Raw genomic sequence first — 20,028 nt, forward strand, 5'->3', positions numbered from 1 at the left:
GGAAGTGGTCCAGTGTAATCAGACTGTGGATGGGATGTCCCAGCCTGCAGTGCAGCAGGCTGATCTGTGCTAAGGCAGGCATCCAGTAGTCTCCTCACACTATATCTCTGCACCGGGGGAGGCAGCCAGGTGGGCGCTAGGACAGGCCTTTACGGACCGACCTCCATCAGTGTGGAGATCTACAGCTGCAACGTTTGGCCTTTGATTTCCATGCTCTGCCCTTTGACCAGCTGGAAGTATTGTATTACCCAGTAGGCAGAGCATGGTTTATCCACAAGGCAAGCTAGGCAGGGGCCAGGGGCCTACTGGGTGTCAAGGGGCACAGCTGCCACCTACATTGACCCCAGGCTATCATGGGGAGGCAAAGCTACTGCCTTGCCTTGGACCCGTTTAGCTTAATCCCTTTCTGCCTGTAGGAGCCGAGCTTTGCAAGTGAAGGTCTCCTTTGGGGGCTTGGGGGTGAGTATAACAACACTCATCACGTCCTGATCCAGAGATCTGTGTGCTGCTGGGGTTCTGCTTTGATATGTTAAGAAAACAGCAATGTGATTGGTGTCAGCTGTGCACATTATAAAACCTTGCAGCAAACTATCAGAGATAAAATGTTACAGGCAAAGCGTGAAAATTGGCATTCAAGGAATTAAATTCTTAAAGAGGAACTCCAGTGAAAATAGCATAATGAACAAAAGTGCTTCATTTTTACAATAATTATGTATAAATTATTTAGTCAATGTTTTCCCATTGTAAAATCTTTCCTCTCCCTGATTTACATTCTGACATTTATCACATGGTGACATTTTTACTGCTGGCAGGTGATGTCACTGGAAGTAGCTGCTGCTTGCTTTTTTGGCAGTTGGAAACAGCTGTTATTTCCCACAATGCAACAAGGCTCCCACAGTGTGATGTCAGCACCATGGTCCTGACATCACACTGTGGGAGGGGTTTCACCACAATATCAGCCATACAGAGCCCCCTGATGATCCGTTTGTGAAAAGGAAAAGATTTCTCGTGGGAAAGGGGGTATCACAGGGCAGAGGCGAGAGAGGCTCCAGCCTCGGGGCGCAGTGTAGGAGGGGCACACAACTCACTCAGCTATCATTCCCCTATTGTGTATGAAGCAGAGAGAAATAAAAAGAGGGGATACATGGCAGTGACTGCAAGCCAGATAACTAGAGATTAAGGTGTTGGGGGCCCTGGGACGCCTCTTAGTCTAATAGCAATCAGTGTGTGATGGCTGGGGTGGGAGGGATGGAGGGGCACACTTTGGTGTCTCAGCCTTGGGTGATGGAGGACCTTGTCCCGGCTTTCTGATTGGGATGAAGTTCAGTTCTTGGTTACGGTTTCTCTTTTTAGTGTACCTGTGACTTCAACACCTTCTGAACCTATTTGACTAGGGCTTGTTGAATAGATTTGCACAGCCACGCTCCCATCTGTGCACGAGCACAACCACACTGCGCGGACGCATGGATAGCCGGCGCCTGTGCATGGCTTTTTCCTCGGTGTAGTAATGGCTCCATGCTATTGGCTGTACTGCCCCTGCACAGTGCGGCTGCACTATTACACAGATGGAAGTGTGGTATTACGCATGGGCATTTTATGGAAAGCGAAAGTAATATATGCAAATCAACACAGACATGTCATACTATAACTAAAGCCCCGTACACAGGCCTGAGGCAGCTGATAGTGACCGGCTCATCCATAACTGGGCGTGTTTACGGCTGCTGGGGACCTTCAACCCACAAGCAATCCGCTGGGCGGATCTAATCCTCCTCAGCGACGCCACTCCCATTGTTCACACCGCTTCTCCCGCTCACCGTGTGACGCCACACACACGCCTGCTCGTCATTCCTTCTTTGTCCGCCACCCCCTCCCCCCGCATAGCAACAGAGCGTGTTGTCAGCTACACGTCTGGCACTAGTGTGTGCAGCCCAGTCTGTTGATGCTGCCCGTTGGAATTGTGTATGGGGCCTAAGAACGACATTAATTACAGAGAATGCCTAGGCATTCTATACATTACCTGCTATAAACACTTGCCTGTAACATATATTGTATATACTCCAGTATAAATCTAGAAATGTAGGTCTTGACTCACTAAATAAACTTATAGGGGTCGACTTATACACGAGTCACTGAAAACACTGAGCACACTGAGCTATGTGTGTACTATTAGTGACATTCCTAGTTGCAGCAATTTACCCTGTGGTAAGTGAGTACATTTGAAATCGGCGCCGGTAGACTTGGGCGCAGGATACAGCGGTATATAGCTGATCCTGCTTCTGCACAAGTCCCGGCCGTGTTAATTGCTATTCCCCCTCCAGGCCGCCATGGGTAGTGGGGGAATGATATAATTCGGCTTCCAGCGATTGCTGGAGGCCGAATTATCATGTGTTTAAGCAACCTCGGCTCTGTCTTCTGACAGAGCCGACGTTACTCACTGAGCGCTTCAATAGGAGTGATTCCTATTGAAGTCTATGGAGGCGCCGGCTGCGCCCAAATCTAGCAGCGCTGAAAAGCACTGCTCTGTGCTAAGTGACACTTTCTTGATAAAGGAAATGCCAAGAAAAAAGCTCTGAAAGTCCTGGGAACAACAATTACCAAGGAAAGGAGCAGGAGAGGGGGGGGGGGGGGGGGGGGGCATACTGGGCTGCAGTGAATGTGTTGTGAAGGGGGTGAATAATTGCTGCATTTAGGGGCCTGGTATTGGCTGCACTTAAGGGACAGGAGGGGTTAATAACTGCAATACTGTATGCAGTGCAGTCATTAACCTCTCCTGGGCCCCAAGTGCAGCCAATAACTTTGCTATGTAGACTTATACTTGACTTACTTAAAAATTCCAGCTGAAGAGGGTAGAATATTGAAGCCGACTTATACATGAGATCGACTTGTATTCGAGTATATACGGAACACTGTACTGAGATTGGTCTTTTCAGTTAGTTCCTGACAACAAGTGCTAAGCAGGAGGATAGCCTTCTAAAATCAGTTGTCCTTTCGGCCCTCTCTCTGACGAGAATCCATCATGTGAACTCATTTAATGACCCAACAGGAAACGCCAGCATTTTGTGAAAGTATTGACTTAGTTTGGTTTCTTATGTCGTGTTAATGATAAATGGCTGGCAGAGAGAGTGCTTAAAGTGGACCTTAACTTTTGCACAGGACAGAAGGAAAACATAGAGAAACGCACCCTGTATGTATTTAGAGAGTTCAGCCTGTCTCATTCACACTCCTTTTGTGTCCTACCTGATCATGCACCTCTATTACTGTGCACCCATTGCTATGCATTTGAGTGAACCTAACTTGCCTAACTCCATGCTCCCATCCAGTGACTGACTAAGCATTACCTTGTACTCATACTGTGCTGTGTGATCTGGTTTTCTTGTATTCCTGTATTGTCATATTGCTGTTTGTCACCCCTAAATATTGTCTGTAACCTAAATTAATGTCCAGCGCTGCGTAATATGTTGGCGCTTTATAAATACAACAAATAAATAAATAAAATAAATAAAATAATCTGTGTCAGCTGGCTGCCTTGGCAGCTAATTTTGTAAACACAGGATGTTACCTATATGTCTGCTTCTATGAAAGCAGGAAGTAGACACACTGCAGATTTATTGCAGTATTTGTATCAGCTATAACAAAGAAATGTTTTTCTTTAAAGGTTATTATGCTGTTGCGTGTATTTTAGAACATAGGGGATGTTCTGAGTTCAGGTCCGCTTTAAAACTTGTTCAGTTGGCAATTTAAAAGGTATACATTTCCCTGCCAATCAGATGAGACTTTATAGAGACCTCCTTTATGACACCTCAGTTCCTGATTGGTCCATGCAATCACTGTGAGGCGTGGGGTGTCGTCTCTGTCGCTGGCTGGCTGATGCTCTGCAGAGCTTCTCCTCTCAGCCGCATGTTTTGTGCTTTGTGTGGAAGGATTCTCACTGACCATAATAATAACTCTCGTTTTATGATTTGCTATTTCTAGGGCACAGACAGAAGCTTGATGACTCTAAGCCTAGTTTGTTCTCTGAACGCCTCAGTGACTTAGGGCGCATCCCTCATCCCAGTATGAGAGTGGGGGTCCCTACCCAGAGTCCTCGGCCCTCCCTGAACTCTGCACCAAGTCCTTATAATCCACAAGGACAGAGTCAGATTACAGGTAAGGGGCAGACTTACATTATTATCATTATTCTGATTTCAGTTTTTATTTTTATAGCCAGTGCCAGTTAGAATACAGGCAGGAATTGTTCAGGCAGGGGTCACACTTGATCAAATCCGCAGTGTTGTGCCGCAGACGAAAAAAACTCATGCAGAATCGCAAATGATAATAGTCTATTGTGCTGCTTGAATTTTTCTCTGTGCTTGGGATAGTGATTTTTCCTGTTATTTAACTGTGCTGTCTTTTCAGATTTCAGTACAGTGTCAGGCTGATAGCGCCCCACAGAGGTTGTCTTTGTCACTTCTGGTTTCTCTGCTGGTAACAGAATCTGTTTAGTTGCTAGCATTCAACCAAGCCTTTAAAGAGTGATTGTTAGCCACAAAATCATATTCCATTTTCCCACTGCACTGTGTTCATTATGCAGTCTGGAACCTCACCCTGCATTGCAAGATCTCCAATCTAATCCGTACTGCTTCTGCTGTAATAAATCTTATCTTAGTCAGACTGGCTGTATTTGGTGCATTGCCGACGCTCGTCCCCGCCGGTGCCGCTTATCTTCCGCTCGATTCCCTGCCATTGTCCCCTCGCGGGGAACGAGCATGGAATCGGCGGTGGTGAGATCCGTCCTGTCGGATCTTATCAATCGAGCCGCATCAGCCGCTCGATTGATAAGGAACATCGGAGCCTCATCTACGTGTGTAGATGAGGCTTTAGATTACAACAAATGCCTGGGCTTTTTTGGGGAGCTTTTAGATGCTTAGTTTCATAGATAATTCCACCCAAAATGTATATATTTTTTGGGTTGGACACCAGTGGGTTGAATAACTTTACTATTATTCAGCATTTAAATAGGGCCGACATCTTCTGCAGGGCTGTAGAGTATATTGTCTTGTCACTAACCGTCCCTCAGGAGCTCACAATCAAATTCCTGCCATAATCATAGTCTAATGTCCTACCATGTCACTGACTGTTCTCAGAGGCGCTCAGAATCTAATCCTAACATAGTCATAGTCTAATGTCTAACCATATTATTATTATGTATTTATATAGCACTGACATATTCTGCACCACATTACAGAGTACATAGGTATGTCACTGACTGTCCTCAGAGGAGCTCACAATCTAATCCTAACATAGTCAAATGTCCTACCATATTATTATTATGTATTTATATAGCACTGACATCTTCTGCAGCACTTTACACAGTCCATAGTCATGTCACTGACTGTCCTCAGAGGAGCTCACAATCTAATCCTAACATAGTCATAGTCAAATGTCCTACCATATTATTATTATGTATTTATATAGCACTGACATCTGCAGCACATTACACAGTACATAGTCCTGTCACCGACTGTCCTCAGAGGAGCTTACAATCTAATCCTAACATAGTCATAGTCAAATGTCCAACCATATTATTATTATGTATTTAACACTGACATCTTCTGTAGCACTTTAGGGAATACATAATCATGTCACTGACTGTCTTTAGAGGAGCTCACAATCTAACCCTAACATAGTCATATATCCATTGTAATCTAGGGCCAATTTAGGGGGAAGCCAGTTAACTTATCTGTATGTTTTTCTGATGTGGGAGGAAGCTGGAGTGCCTGGAGGAAACCCGCACATACATATGGAGGACGTACAAACTCCATGCAGTTAGTGCCTTGGCTGGGATCCGAATCAGGGACCCAGCGCTGCAAGGCAAGAGTGCTAACCACTATGCCACCGTGCTGCCCACCTACTGGCTTCCCATATGCATTAGGAATGGTAATGATTGAATCCCCATTGGATTACCTGGTGTACTTCTCCCACCATGGGTGCTAAACCAGAATGCAGGATTGTCCATAGTGTCAGACAGTAAAGCTGCAACCAGCGGAATGTATTGTTTGCCAAACATGTATCCCCGAGAAACAGAATAGCAGTATGCTCATCCTGCTGGACCATTCCTTGTACACTCAACAAGATTTTTGTTGCCGACTGAATTGGGCAAAAGTCTGTTAATAAAACAAAACATTTGTAAAGCGCTTTTCTCCCATAGGACCCAAAGCGCATAAGCTTGTCTCAGATCAGTACATAGTTGCAGTTTGTTATATGTTACATTGGAAAAAGCTAGGTAATACTAAATGCCGGACTAAACAGTTAGACTTTCAGTTTTTGTATAAATGTCTCTAGGGTTGGAGCTGTCTTGATTGGGTGTGGCAGGGCATTCCAAAAGCAAGGGGAAGCATGACAGAAGGCTCCAAAGGTTTTGAGTTGGACTCTGGGGAGGAGGGGGTCGTGTTATTAGATGGTGTTGATCTGAGGTTGTTGAAGGTGTGACAGATTATTAATGATTGACTGCTATTACTCTTGTTCTCCTCCGCCAGGGAACAGAACAGGCTGATCACTAGAGATTACTAAGATTCATGGTACATATATTCACATTAAAAACTGGGTCTACTTTCTAGAGATAGAGCAGGGGCAAACCCAAGATTTTCAAGGGGGGATTCCTGAAAGGTCTCCCTCAGCCACGTACAATACAGTATAACTATATGGTAGGACATCATGCTGGGTACACACAATGCAAGTTCCCGTCAGACTGACCAACAACGGGATTGATCAGTAGCAGTTTGGATACAGATAATAATGAGGACAACTGACATTGCTAATGAAGGGGAAAGTGAAGCATTCACACAGCAGAGGCACAGTTCCCCAGGGCTGCTCCATGCTCTGTACACACGCTGCTGCTCCATGCTCTGTACACACACTGCTGCTCCATGCTTTGTACACACGCTGCTGCTCCATGCTCTATACACACGCTGCTGCTTTATGCTCTGTACACACGCTGCTGCTCCATGCTCTGTACACACACTGCTGCTCCATGCTTTGTACACACGCTGCTGCTCCATGCTCTATACACACGCTGCTGCTTTATGCTCTGTACACACACTGCTGCTCCATGCTCTGTACACACGCTGGTGCTCCATGCTCTGCAGACACGCTGCTGCTCCATGCTCTGTACACACGCTGCTGCTCCATGCTCTGTACACATGCTGCTGCTTCATACTCTGTACACACGCTGCTGTTCCATGCTCGGTACACACACTGCTGCTCCATGCTCTGTACACATGCTGCTGCTCCATACTCTGTACACTCGCTGCTGCTCCATGCTCTGTACACACGCTGCTGCTCCATGCTCTGTACACACTCTGCTGTTCCATGCTCGGTACACACACTGCTGCTCCATGCTCTGTACACATGCTGCTGCTCCATACTCTGTACACACGCTGCTGTTCCATGCTCTGTACACACTCTGCTGCTCCATGCTCTGTACACACGCTGCTGTTCCATGCTCTGTACACACTCTGCTGCTCCATGCTCTGTACACATGCTGCTGCTCCATACTCTGTACACACGCTGCTGTTCCATGCTCTGTACACACTCTGCTGCTCCATGCTCTGTACACACGCTGCTGTTCCATGCTCTGTACACACTCTGCTGCTCCATGCTCTGTACACACTCTGCTGCTCCATGCTCTGTACACATGCTGCTGCTCCATACTCTGTACACACGCTGCTGTTCCATGCTCTGTACACACTCTGCTGCTCCATGCTCTGTACACACTCTGCTGCTCCATGCTCTGTACACACTCTGCTGCTCCATGCTCTGTACACATGCTGCTGCTCTATGCTCTGTACACACGCTGCTGTTCCATGCTCTGTACACACTCTGCTGCTCCATGCTCTGTACACATGCTGCTGCTCCTTGCTTTGTACACACGCTGCTGCTCCATGCTCTGTACACACACTGCTGCTCCATCCAAAGTTAAAAGTAGCAGGGAAAGAAAGGGGGCAGTGCTGGTCTGGTCTGAGGGGGGATTCTGGACAGCTGTAATCCCCTCCTGCGTTTGCCTACGATAGAGGGCATCAATATGTACAATGTAGCATTGTAGTATTAGTATTAGTAGTATTGTAGTAATTTAGTATTCTGAGCAAGTGTCACCGCCCCTTTTGTGTCCTGCAGCTGCAAAATGGAAGGGGCAAGATACAAACTGTGCCACTGGCTCTATTTCATGTGCGCAAATTCTGAAAACCAGGTCAGGGCCTTTTCTGAGCTGTCTACAGCTGCAACTTTCAAAAAGTTGTGAATGTTCTGCGTCTTATCAGCCAATCACAGTGTGATACTATCACAGAACACTGCGTTATTTTTTTTTTTCAGTAAAGATTAAAAATCGGTGTCACAGCCAATAAATATATACATGTAACATAGCCGGAAGGTGGCACAACCAAAACCTTCTTAAAGCGGACCTGAACTCAGAACTTCCCCTCTGCTCTAAAAGATAAGCAACAACTGATACAAATCCTGTAACAAATCTGCAGTGTGTCTACTTCCTGCTTTTACAGAAGCAGAAGGAGGGTTAACATCCTGTGTTTACAAATTAACTGCTCTGCTGAGGACTGCCGAGATTCCTGAACTGACACAACTAAGAGATCAAATTACACTTGTGATTAGTCACAGAGGAGGGATAATTAGACAGGCTAAACTCTCTAATTACATACAGGGTGCATTTCTCTATGATTTCCTTCTGTCCTGTGCAAGGGCATGTAATATATGTAAATATATGATAATATTTCCCTTTGTGGTATAATATATTTCTGGCACCTCGTGGCTGTTCTGCGTGCATGTTCCCGTCTTCTTCTTGACAATCTCCTCTTCTTCTGCGTTCCTTCCCTCTGCAATCAGGTCCCCCGGCGTGTCCCTCTGATGACACTGCGCCCCCTGGTGTCGGACGCACACAGCGGCGTTACATCAGGTGGCAAATTCCATTTTTTTGTATTGGAATACAAACACCTGTTTTGGATCCAATATAAAAAATGTAAGTTTAAAAAAAAAAAAAAGAGCTATTTACAGAACTAATGCCCACAGCAGCAAATAATAAAGTTACATATGTATATATACATATATATATGTATGTATGTGTATATATATATATATATATATATATATATATATATATATATATATATTTAATGAAAATCTAAAAAAAAAGGTGCTTTTTTTATAGTGTAAGAATGCTTGCAGACAGCTTGCAAGACCACAAGTTGCAAATGGTCTGCAAAAATGCTCACAATATACAGAAACACTTTGTACCGCTTTTGGTACAAAAATTGCAGAGAAATTAAACACCGGGGAGGTTAACTAAATACTTGCTTTGGCCAAAGCTTGTCTGTTCACAATCTCCCTGCCTTTCTGGTGACGTGTGTGAAATATTAGGTTGGGTGCACACTTGTCAGAGCGTGAATGTCACGTTTTCTGTCCTGTGCGTTTTTGCGTTTTTGTGCGTTTGTGTTTTGCGGCTTTTTTCCCGCACATGCCTCTTTCTTGCGTTTTGCGTGCATTTTAACGCGTTTGCGGTTCGCATATACAAAATGCGTTTTTCTATTGCGTTTTATGCAAATCACTAGGAAGATAACAGGAAGCGGAAATACATCAGAAAACGTAAAACGCGTATAAAAATGCATGAAAAACGCATTACATTGCATCACCATTGACTTACATTATGTGCATTTTTGATGCGTTTTTAAAAAATATGCAACAAAACCAGCATTTTTCAAATTGCATATTATAAAACGCATGCAAAACGCATATGCGTTTTTTTATATGCGTTTTTTGATGCGGCCCATTGACTACCATTGCCAGCAAAAACGCTACGTTTTCCCCAACTCTAGCATTTCTGCCAAGTGTGTTCCCAGCCTGAAGCGTATTTGGCAGCTGAAGAGTTAACATGTTTGCTATTTGCATTTTTCTGTCTTCGCTCTGACATAATTGTCACCAACAAGATAAAAGGCCGCTCAGATCGTTAGCATGTGCGGCACACAGGCACAAGGCTGCTCTTCAAAGTCCCCAGTCATATTATTTGGAACAAGATAACTTGCAGAGCTGATATTTGAAGCTTTGGGAGAGGCGTCAGCACACACAGGAAGTAGCTGCTGGTAGGCTGGCTCGGGGCTGGAGCGCTGGCTGTGGTTGGTGTGTGCAGGAAGTTTAGTGATCTGCATGTCTTCTGTCTGATCGCTCTCAGCTTCCCTGTGCCGCCAGCACCTGTACTGCAACAGCAAGTATCACCCAATACTACTCTCTGCGACATCCTCCTGTACATCTTACTGTGGGCCCTTTACAAGCAATTTCAGCATAGCTGAAAATCGCTAGCGTTTTGGAAAACGCTTGTACAATGAAAAGTATATGGAAGTGTTCTCATCTAAGCGATTTGCGATTTGCTGCAACGCAAACACGTTGCCTGCAGCATTTTCTGAGCGGTTAGCGTTTCAATGTTAAGTATAATAATCAACAGAGTTTTTCCAGCGATTTTACCAATCAAACCTTGCAGTTTACCCACAGAACACCACTTTTTGGCGCTTTGAGTCCGCAAGGAGAAAAGCGCAATATAAATGTTATTTGTCTTGTCTTGTCTTGTCTTTTTCTTGTGCAGATGTAATTTCCTATTTATGGAAGACTAAAGCTGGCCATTAACTGTCCAATTTCTAGCGAAAAATCGTCTGAGCGATCAGAAATTCTGATCGGATTGGTTGAAAATAATCTCAGTTGATGGGCACAATCCATTATGAACGATTATAAGAATAGTCGTCCGATTGGATTTTTGTCATATCAAAATTTTGATTTTCTTGATTGGTTGTGATAGATAGGAAGCAAAGATTGATTCGTTGATGGTGCAGTGAACGATTTTTCTTCCGATCAGAATTTCTGATCGCTCGAACGATTTTTCGCTAGAAATTGGATCATTAGTGGCCACCTTAAGGGCTTGTTCACACTTGGGCGATTCTTCAGCGCTTTGCTGATCACCGGCGATCAACAAAGCGCTGCTACAATATATCCCTATGGATACATTCACACTGCAGCGGTTGGGATTTCATGCAGTGTTTCGTGGGGCGATTGTTCTGTGATTCTCCTTCTATTGAACGGGAATCACAAGTGCAAATTGTGCAGAATCCCAAGATTTTCGTTAAAAATCACAATCGCGGAACCAAATGCGATCGTGTGTTAGCGGCGCTCCAAGCGCAGAGTGTGAACTAGCCCTTAGACACAGTTTATTGAACTAGAAATCGCAAAACACTAATCGCTGAAAAAGCGCTTTCTATACAGTGAAAAATCGCTGGAAAATATCTAGGAAAAAACAATGGAAAATTCCAGAAAATCGCTCAGCGTTTGCGATTGTGTTTAGCAATTTCTAGTGTGAATGGGCCCTAAAAGTATTTTTTTTTCTTTCTGTGGACAGTTCATGTACCTGAACTGAAATAAACACACTGAATCGGACCTTTGAGAAGGATAGGGCTGAACTGTTACTTTAAATCAAAAAAAGTTTAAAAAGTAGGCAGGGACAAACCAATTATAGTGACACACAATGTAGCATGTAGTAGGGGATTTGTAATAGGGTTGTACTAAACTTGGACTGAACCCTTCCCTTTCTCATTCTAAATAATTATAACCCTCAACCAAAGAAACCCCAACGTGTTTCACCTCCTGAATGGAGGCTTCGTCAGGGCGGGAGGGGGAGGGAGGAATGAAGGGAATAGTCACAGCCTTTGGCAACATCTTTAGCCATTATACTGCCATTGTGCTGTGACTTTTGTATATAATTATGCTACCTTGTTTGCGATGCACTCTCAGTCTGCAGCTATTGAAGTCAGATGACATTCCCATTTTAGGAACACTTTGGAATGAATAGCTGATCATTTTATATGAAGTGGAAGCACAGGAAAGTTGAAATAATGTTTCCTCCAATGTGTCCCCGCCTTCTCATTGTGTGTCCAAACAATTTCATCTTCAGTGTTGTTCCTTCCAATGAACAGCCAGGATTTGGCTGATTGGATCTTCCTGCAGTCCAAGGAACTCTCAAAATTCTTCTCCAGCACTTGGAATGTGTCGATTCTTCGATGCTCACCAACATTCCTTATGATCCAACTCTCACAACCCTTCATTACTACTGTAAAAAACAAGGCTTTCACTAGACAAACTTTTGTTGACAAGGAACTTTATTTATATAGTATTATTTAGCTTTTATATAGTGCCAACATCTTCTGCAGCACTGTACAGAGCATATTGTCTTGTCACTGAACTGTCCCTCAAAGGGGCTCACAAAATAATCCCTACCATAGTAATTTGTCTATGGATGTATCGTGTAGTGTATGTATCGTAGTCGTAGCCAATTCAGGGGGAAGCCAATTAACTTATCTCTATGTTTTTTGGATGTGGTAGGAAATGGGAGTGCCCAGAGGAAACCCACACAGACATGGGGCAAACATACAAACTCACTGCAGATAGTGTCCAGGTTGGGATTCAAACCAGGGACCCAGCGCCGCAAGGGCAAAGAGTGCTAGCCACTACGCTACCTTGCTATATTTATAATTACACTGTACAGGTTTTTTTCTTCTCAAAATCATAATGCTTCTGACCAGAGCACTACAAAGGCTGGGATCTGAAACGTTTATGTAAACCATTTCATACCGACACTCTCAAAAGTGTTCTCTGTTTTATAAACACGGGGATCATTTGATGAGAAGCTAATGTTCACATGTTAGTGGACTGGCCAGATTCAGATCAGTTTTCTTTGTGTTCAGTGAGTCAGACCTGCTCCAGTTCCCAATTTCGGTAGACAAACCTGCTGAAGACCATCTCTGTCATGAACATCAGTCCTGTACGACTCTGGTCTTCATACAAACTGCCTGTTACTAACTTAGATTTGGCTTGTCTCTTCCTTATAGTTCCCCAATGGAAGGGCTTTGGCAGTTCTCTGTACCTGCTCTGCTTTTCTGATATAAAACAATATTAAATGTCTAGTTAGAACTAGGAGCTAATATTGGTCCTGCTGCCTTGTAAGGTTTTCTCCGTAGCGAATAATCCAATTTCAGCATTACCCAGAAGAGCTGTGAGCAGAAAAGGATCTCTGTCCAACAGGAAGAGCGGAAACTCCGTCCAACAGGAAGAGTATCGTAATCCCGCTAACATCCGTCCAAGAAATGTCACAGACTGGACGCGATCCCGGTTTCGGCCCCCAACCTCCCTGACTTCCACCAGTGTCCAGTAATCTGTGCGGTCACATCAATGACTTAACCAGACCTCATTAGGCAGGCCTATGAAAGTCTGTCACACATGTGTGATGTGTGGAATGGAGTGTTCGTTTTGGATTTCCTTTGGTGAGAGGTTTAAGGAAATAAAAAAAAAATGAAACACAGAATATGGAAAGGACATGGATGTCCTTGCTGCCAACTCTCTCGCTAGGCCTCACCCTTTCAGGTGGAGAGAATACAAGGCAAGGGGAAATATCTATTCTTCACCTAAGTGCCACCTTGCCATGACAGGCTAGTGCAACAGAAGAGGTGGTAGACCAGAACTCTTGCACAGCACACAATGAAAACTCCTAATTCCACATATATTAACTAAAGAAATTCACTTCTCTGTGTTCTGTTTGTTTAGCCAGATCACAGTGTGCAATTTGTTCTTTGTAGCAGCTGTGAAAAGACTGCAAGATAGCTCTGAGGCAGCTTTCCCTATAACAGAGAGCATTAAAGAGAAACCGTAACCAAGAATTGAACTTCATCCCAATCAGTAGCTGATACCACCTTTACCATAAGAAATCTTTTCCTTTTCTCAATCGGATCATCAGGGTGGTCTGTATAGTTAATATTGTGATTAAACCCCTCCCACAGTGTGATCTCAGGACCATGGTCCTGACAGTTTCCTGTCTGTGAACCTCATTGCATTGTGGGAAAGTTTTCAACTGCCAAATAAGCAAGCAGCATCTCCTTCCAGTGACATCACCTGCCAGCAGTAAAAATGTCACCATGTGATAAATGTCAGAATGTAAATCAGGCAGAGGAAAGATTTTACAATGGGCAAATACTAACTCAATTTCTACATAATTATTGTAAAAACTAAGCACTTTTTAATTACATTATTTTCGCTGGAATTCCTCTTTAAGGCTCAACCCTTTCAGTGCTCCCTGCAAAGTGAAACCAAGTTAAAGCTTCAGGATTTTTTTAGGATTTCTATAAATTATTACAAATATTTTTTTTATATAAAAGTTATCATGCTGTGGCTGATCTTTTGTAGCAGACAGAATGTTCTGAGTTTCGTTCCAATTTAAAGCTGTACAATTGTTTTCTAGATCTCTGTTGGTACCCAGTTGCAGAGGTAGTTTTTGTCTGTGTAGACTTTTGCTCATTAGCTGCTGTCAGGTAAATCACATTAAAGTGAACCTCCAGACTAAAAATCTACTCAGCAGCACTGAAAAGGCTTGGCGTTTCTTTAACAGTTTCACAGCATCAGAAGTTTGCTTTTCTTACTAAAGCCTAATTTTTAGTCTGCCTGGGTATTTTTCCCCTGATGCTGTGCAAAGCATGATGGGATTTCTGATGTTGTTGTTCTTGTTGCCTAGCAGCTGGGAGGCGTGATCAGGACACAGGACAGTTGGAACTGTGTTTCATGCTCTCTGTCACCTCCTTTCAACCAAAAAGATGGCTGCCCTCATGAAATCACAAACATTTGCCTGTTCTTTTAAAACAGGGTGGGTAAGAGATTATATTACCTATATATTTTAATTAACATAACTAATGTAACTTAATGACAGTATGTGTTTAGGCTGAAGTTCCTCTTTAACGCAGGCTGCAGTAGTCTTCTTTGAAGGATTCAGTCTGTGCTCCGCCCCCTTGATGCCTGAACAGCAGGATGATGCAATCCAAGCAGCTGCAGCCTCGCTCCTAAAGCTTACATCTTCATGATTTTGAGAAGCAGAACACCCATCTATTAGACAATATTTTTTAGATTTGTGTCAAGAGATTGGCTTTAATATTTTCATATATTTATACATTAATGTATTCAAGGTCCTACATTGTAGCAATTCATTTTAGCCCTGTTTTTGGATTTCAGCATGTAACCCCCAGTGAGTATTTACAGCGAAAACTCGCTCCTGGCTACCTGTTCTCTCTCATCTTATTCTCAGTAGCTGCAGTGTGTGCTGAACTAGATGTTATGATAACACAGGGAAGATCACAGAGTGCAGAGACACACTTTACAAGCTTAGCAGAGGAGAGTAAACATTTTATGGGCAGCAAGATCATTTTAGAAGCTTTGGCTTTTTTTTTAGCCAGGATCATCACACATTGCAGGTTATTTATAGAGTATTAGGCTGGGAGCACACTTGTCTGTTTTCATGTGCGTTTTCTGCATAGGAAACCAATGTTAAACCAATGTTAAAGAGTACCTCCAGTATAAAAGATTGGGCCTGTCATGCCAGGCTCTGTCTTAATGATGTAGGATTGGGGGTGGGGGGGATTTTGGGTTAAATACTTATTTGATCAGCTGTAATTCATTGCACAGGTGACACTTCATCCCCCTCCTCGGAAACCTCTGCCTGAAAAAGTACCAGAAAGCAGTTGAAAAACAACAATCAAAATTATTTTCTTGCTTGCTGGTGGTTTAAAACACATTTTATTTACAAGTTTTGAAAATATCACCTAATCACCTAGGAGAAAACTCTAGTAAATTGCACGTGGGCTCATGGTCTCCAGTTTTACATTTCAATGTAAAAGATGCTAAATTTACATTTCTTATACTTTAAATATACTCTGTAACAAAAATTTCTGCCTTATCTCTTCTATCCTATAAGTTCCTATACCTGTTCTAATGTGGTCTGGATTACTGCAGCCTTTTCTAGTTGCACTGTCCCTGTAATATATCTAATATTATTTTCTTTGTCAAGCTTTGTCAACCCAGTGAGGAATGGGCTGCCTCTGTTGTAATAGGGACAAGTTATGCACGCCCCCTGCAGGCTCTGTGTGCTACAGCATCTCTGCTCTCAGTTTCAGCTTGTCAGTGATGCAGTTTGTGAGGCTGAGGGGGGAGGGAGCTGCCTTTCACATGCTGAGAAACTGTGAGAATCCCAGACTGGAGTGCAGATAATTCACTATGTAATTTAAAAACTTGTAGTATACTGTAACACGATATATATATATATATATATATATATATATATATATATATATATATATATATATATATATATATATATATATATATATATATATATATATATATATACACATATATACATATATATTTACACCATCGTATACATATACACACACATATATATATATATATATATATATATATATATATATATATATATATATTATGATATAATTGGCACCTTTGCCACATGAACAGTGAGTAGAATAGATATTTCAGTAACAGCATATTCTTATTGTTCTATTGCAGATCCCAGGCAGACACAGTCATCCCCGCCGTGGTCCTACGACCAATCGTATCCATCATACCTGAGCCAGATGACCTCTCCGTCCATTCATTCCACAACGCCATTGTCGTCCAGCCGAGGTACGGGGCTACCGGCTATATCGGATGTGCCTAGACGCCTCTCAGGTAAGTGCCTGCTATCTATACCTTGTCCTGACCTGCAAGGGAATCCTTATCACATCCTGGCGTGGACCAAATTTAATTAAGCTCTCTCTCTCTCTCTATATATATATATATGCATATTGATGTTAACTAATCTGAAGTAGGGATGGCAATGCTGAGGAGAACTCATGGAGAAGCATGTGATCAGATTGATCAGCTGATAGATGTGTAAGGCTCTGATTTGCTAGTCATGGTCATGTGCTAAACCAGGAAGTCATCACAGCAAATCAGAACCTTACAGATCTATCAGCTGATAAAACTGAGCACATGCTTCTCCTTATATTTTCCTAAAGCGGTTTAAAACCCTGACGTAATATTCAATAAAAACATGTTTTCCTACTTTTTATATGCCATACGGTTATCATATTTGCATTTGTGCATAAGTATCATTATTCATTTAGAAGTTATAGGTTTCCAAAAGTACAGTTTTTTGCTTTGTGAGCTGACTTTGCATCTTATTAATAACTGGTTTTAATCATTATGTAATGAAGGCAGACAAGCTTTGACTCTCTGTCTGTGTGGAGCTTCTTTTCCGCAGTTTTAGAGCAAAGATGAAATGCTGGGTTATATTCGGCTTAAAGAGTAACTGTCAGGCTGCAAAAGCTAATTTAAACCTCTATTCTCCTGTGTTAAACAGTTTAGAAGCAAGCCAGAAAGGCAATACTGAAGTTAAAAATCTCTCTTACTTTTGATGTGTGCTGACAGCAAGGCTCTGTATTCCCAAGCTCTTAAAAGGACGAGAGGCCGCATAACATACAGCAAAGCATTCTGGGGCCCTCCCCTCGGCTGCTAGTGAGAAGTTACAGGGTCAAGTTACAACAGCATGTAACTCAGTCCAGCGCACAGCACTGATAAATCTCTGGGCAGAGTACACTACAGGAGTCCGCTATTGTTCCTAGCCACATGGCTAATTAATATTCACTGCACAGTAGTGTTATTCATTACGAGGTTTTCTGTGAGTGGAATCATCAGGAAGCAGGGAGGATATGATATCACATTTGGCTTCATAGGAGACAGACAAACATGGAACCTGCCATGAGCTGTCAGGAGCATTATTCTCTGCAAATACTATATAAAAATTCTGTGAAGTACAAACGTGGACAGTGAAATGCATATGTAATGTAAGTACAGCCAATATTTAGCTACTGATACAGTATATGTGTTTATTTTCTCTGAGACCTTATACCTAACAGCTCCTCTTTAAGCATTGCCATCCCTATTCTGAAGTATGCATCTCCTTTCCTGTCAGGCTCCTGTGCATGACATGGCATGTGCTGACAGATGATGTCCTTTCCTCCTACATTTTGCTATGGAGGGGTAGTCTTGTTTTGTGAGAACTGGAATATGCTCAATAGAGGCATGATAGTAATCATTCACATACACCAGAGACACCGTCCATGTACACCCTGTGAAAGAACAGGGTGGGTCCTTCACTTCCAGTGACTTTATTGACTTTTTGTGGGTGGGAGCTGTAACTGATGAATAGATGTGTCCACCCTATAAAAGTCAGTAGTCAACAAGTTCCAGGTAGTATTTTGAAGGTACCGTAAAACCTTGGATTGCGATTAACTTGGTTTAAGAGCCTTTTGCAAATCATTTTCTGAAATTGAGGCTTGATGTATATAAGTAACTTCTGGATATACAAGCACAGAACGTATACACACGTCATGTCATCCGAACTGAGCGGATGTCTCTGCTCTCTGTGACGCTGCAGGATTGTTCCTCATCTGAGCTTAGTAACTGTATAATGTCACATTTCCATGAAATCCTGAAAAGTAGGCAAAGCAACGGTCATAGGAAAAGTTTTTTTGTTAAAGGACACCATAGCACAAAAATGAAATTAATTAAAAACGGGAGGAGCAGGCATGTTTAGTGGGCTCTCCTCATGCCCACCGCCCCCCCCCCCCCCCGATTCTCCTCCGCCCCCCTCCGGTACTGCCCACCGACCCCCCAAACTTACTTCCTGGTCGTGGCTGACTGTGCAGGCCTCCTTGATAGTGCGCCCAAGAGCGCTCTGCACAGGTGCACTGTGTAGTTGTGACATCACAACTACGAAGTGCGTCTACACAGAGCGATCTCGGCGCAAACAAGGACGTCCATCACCGGGCAGCACATGCACAGTCAGCCTCGACCACCTCAACCAGGAAGTAAATTCAGGGGTCGGTAGGCAGTAACAAAGGGGGGCGGAGGAGAATGGGGGGGGGGGCGTGGGCATAAGGAGAGCCCACTAAACATGCCTGCTCCTCCCGTTTTCAATTTAATTTTGCGCTAAGGTACACTTTAAGTTTAAAGTCACACAAGTGTACCTTGGGTGAGCCAGTAGGTAGAAATGGTTCTGTTATAGTGAAAGTCTTATGTACGTCGTTTTGTAGTGATCCACACCCTCTACAAAACGAGGGACATTGGAATTCCTGTGGTGCCTATGAAGTGATTACTGCACACCTCACCCCCAAGTGTGGGTGGTCGGCCAATGAGTGCTGCTCTATACAAAAGAGATAGTGAAAGTCTTACACATTTTTACTTTATACGGCACAGTTCTTAGTATTACATATTTTTCTATAAATGTTTTTGGGTTGTGGAACGAATCATCTGAGTTTCATTCTCAGTTCCCATTCATTCTGATGGAGATATTAGTTCTGGTATAAAAGTGCTATGGATTAGATGCGAGTTTTCCGGAACCAATTATGCTCCCAAAAATGAATCTTATCATCAACATGAAAAAATAACCTTATTGCTTTGGAAGTGCTTAGTGTAGAGGTTGCCACCTCCACTAGCAATGCGCATGGTCTCTCCCAGGGCACGGGTCTATGTGGTTACTCAGTCCTGTAAATAATGATGGACCGCTCCCCCTAGTCTGTAATGGACACATTTCCTTTAGTGGTGGCACAGAAGGGGATACTATAGACACATGGGGGTACATGGTAACAGAGATGACACAGAGGGGGTCACTGGTGACACATAGGGGGACACTGGAGGCACAGGGGAACAGAGGTGACACAGAGGGGGACACTGGAGGCACAGGGGAACAGAGGAGGACACTGGAGGCACAGGGGAACAGAGGTGACACAGAGGGGGACACTGGAGGCACAGGGGGCATAGAGGAGGTACAGGGGACAGAGATGGCACAGTGCTTCAGCTTAAGAATGAACATCCAGTCCCTTTGACCGGGCACTCCCTGTACTCATTACCTTGCAAAAGGGATCATCCTCTGTAAACATCATTGGTTAATGTAACCCATTTTTCCCAACAAATTTGAAGTGCCAACAGGATGTGTTGGCTACCACCAGATAGGGCTGTTTGGTTATACTGGGACATGCAGTGTAGCATACCTCCCAACTTTATTGAGATAAGAAAGAGGGACACTGAAGCCACACCCCTACCACATCCCTAATCACGCCCCCAACACAC

The 20,028-nt window shown here is 43.4% G+C and overlaps 1 protein-coding gene across 2 annotated transcripts in view; it reads left to right on the forward strand.

Moving 5' to 3' along the window:
* RUNX2 (RUNX family transcription factor 2) overlaps nt 1–20,028 on the forward strand; it is a 116,600-nt gene that overhangs the window by 82,622 nt on the left and 13,950 nt on the right. The window contains exons 4-5 of one of the 2 annotated variants that reach the window (XM_068280156.1): nt 3,973–4,146; nt 16,423–16,584. In XM_068280156.1, the coding sequence (XP_068136257.1) occupies nt 3,973–4,146; nt 16,423–16,584 (336 nt within the window). The remainder of the gene's footprint in view (nt 1–3,972; nt 4,147–16,422; nt 16,585–20,028) is intronic. The other variant, XM_068280157.1, reaches the window with a different exon arrangement.

Source organism: Hyperolius riggenbachi, chromosome 4 (genome assembly GCF_040937935.1).
Source record: "Hyperolius riggenbachi isolate aHypRig1 chromosome 4, aHypRig1.pri, whole genome shotgun sequence".
NCBI lineage: Eukaryota > Metazoa > Chordata > Amphibia > Anura > Hyperoliidae > Hyperolius > Hyperolius riggenbachi.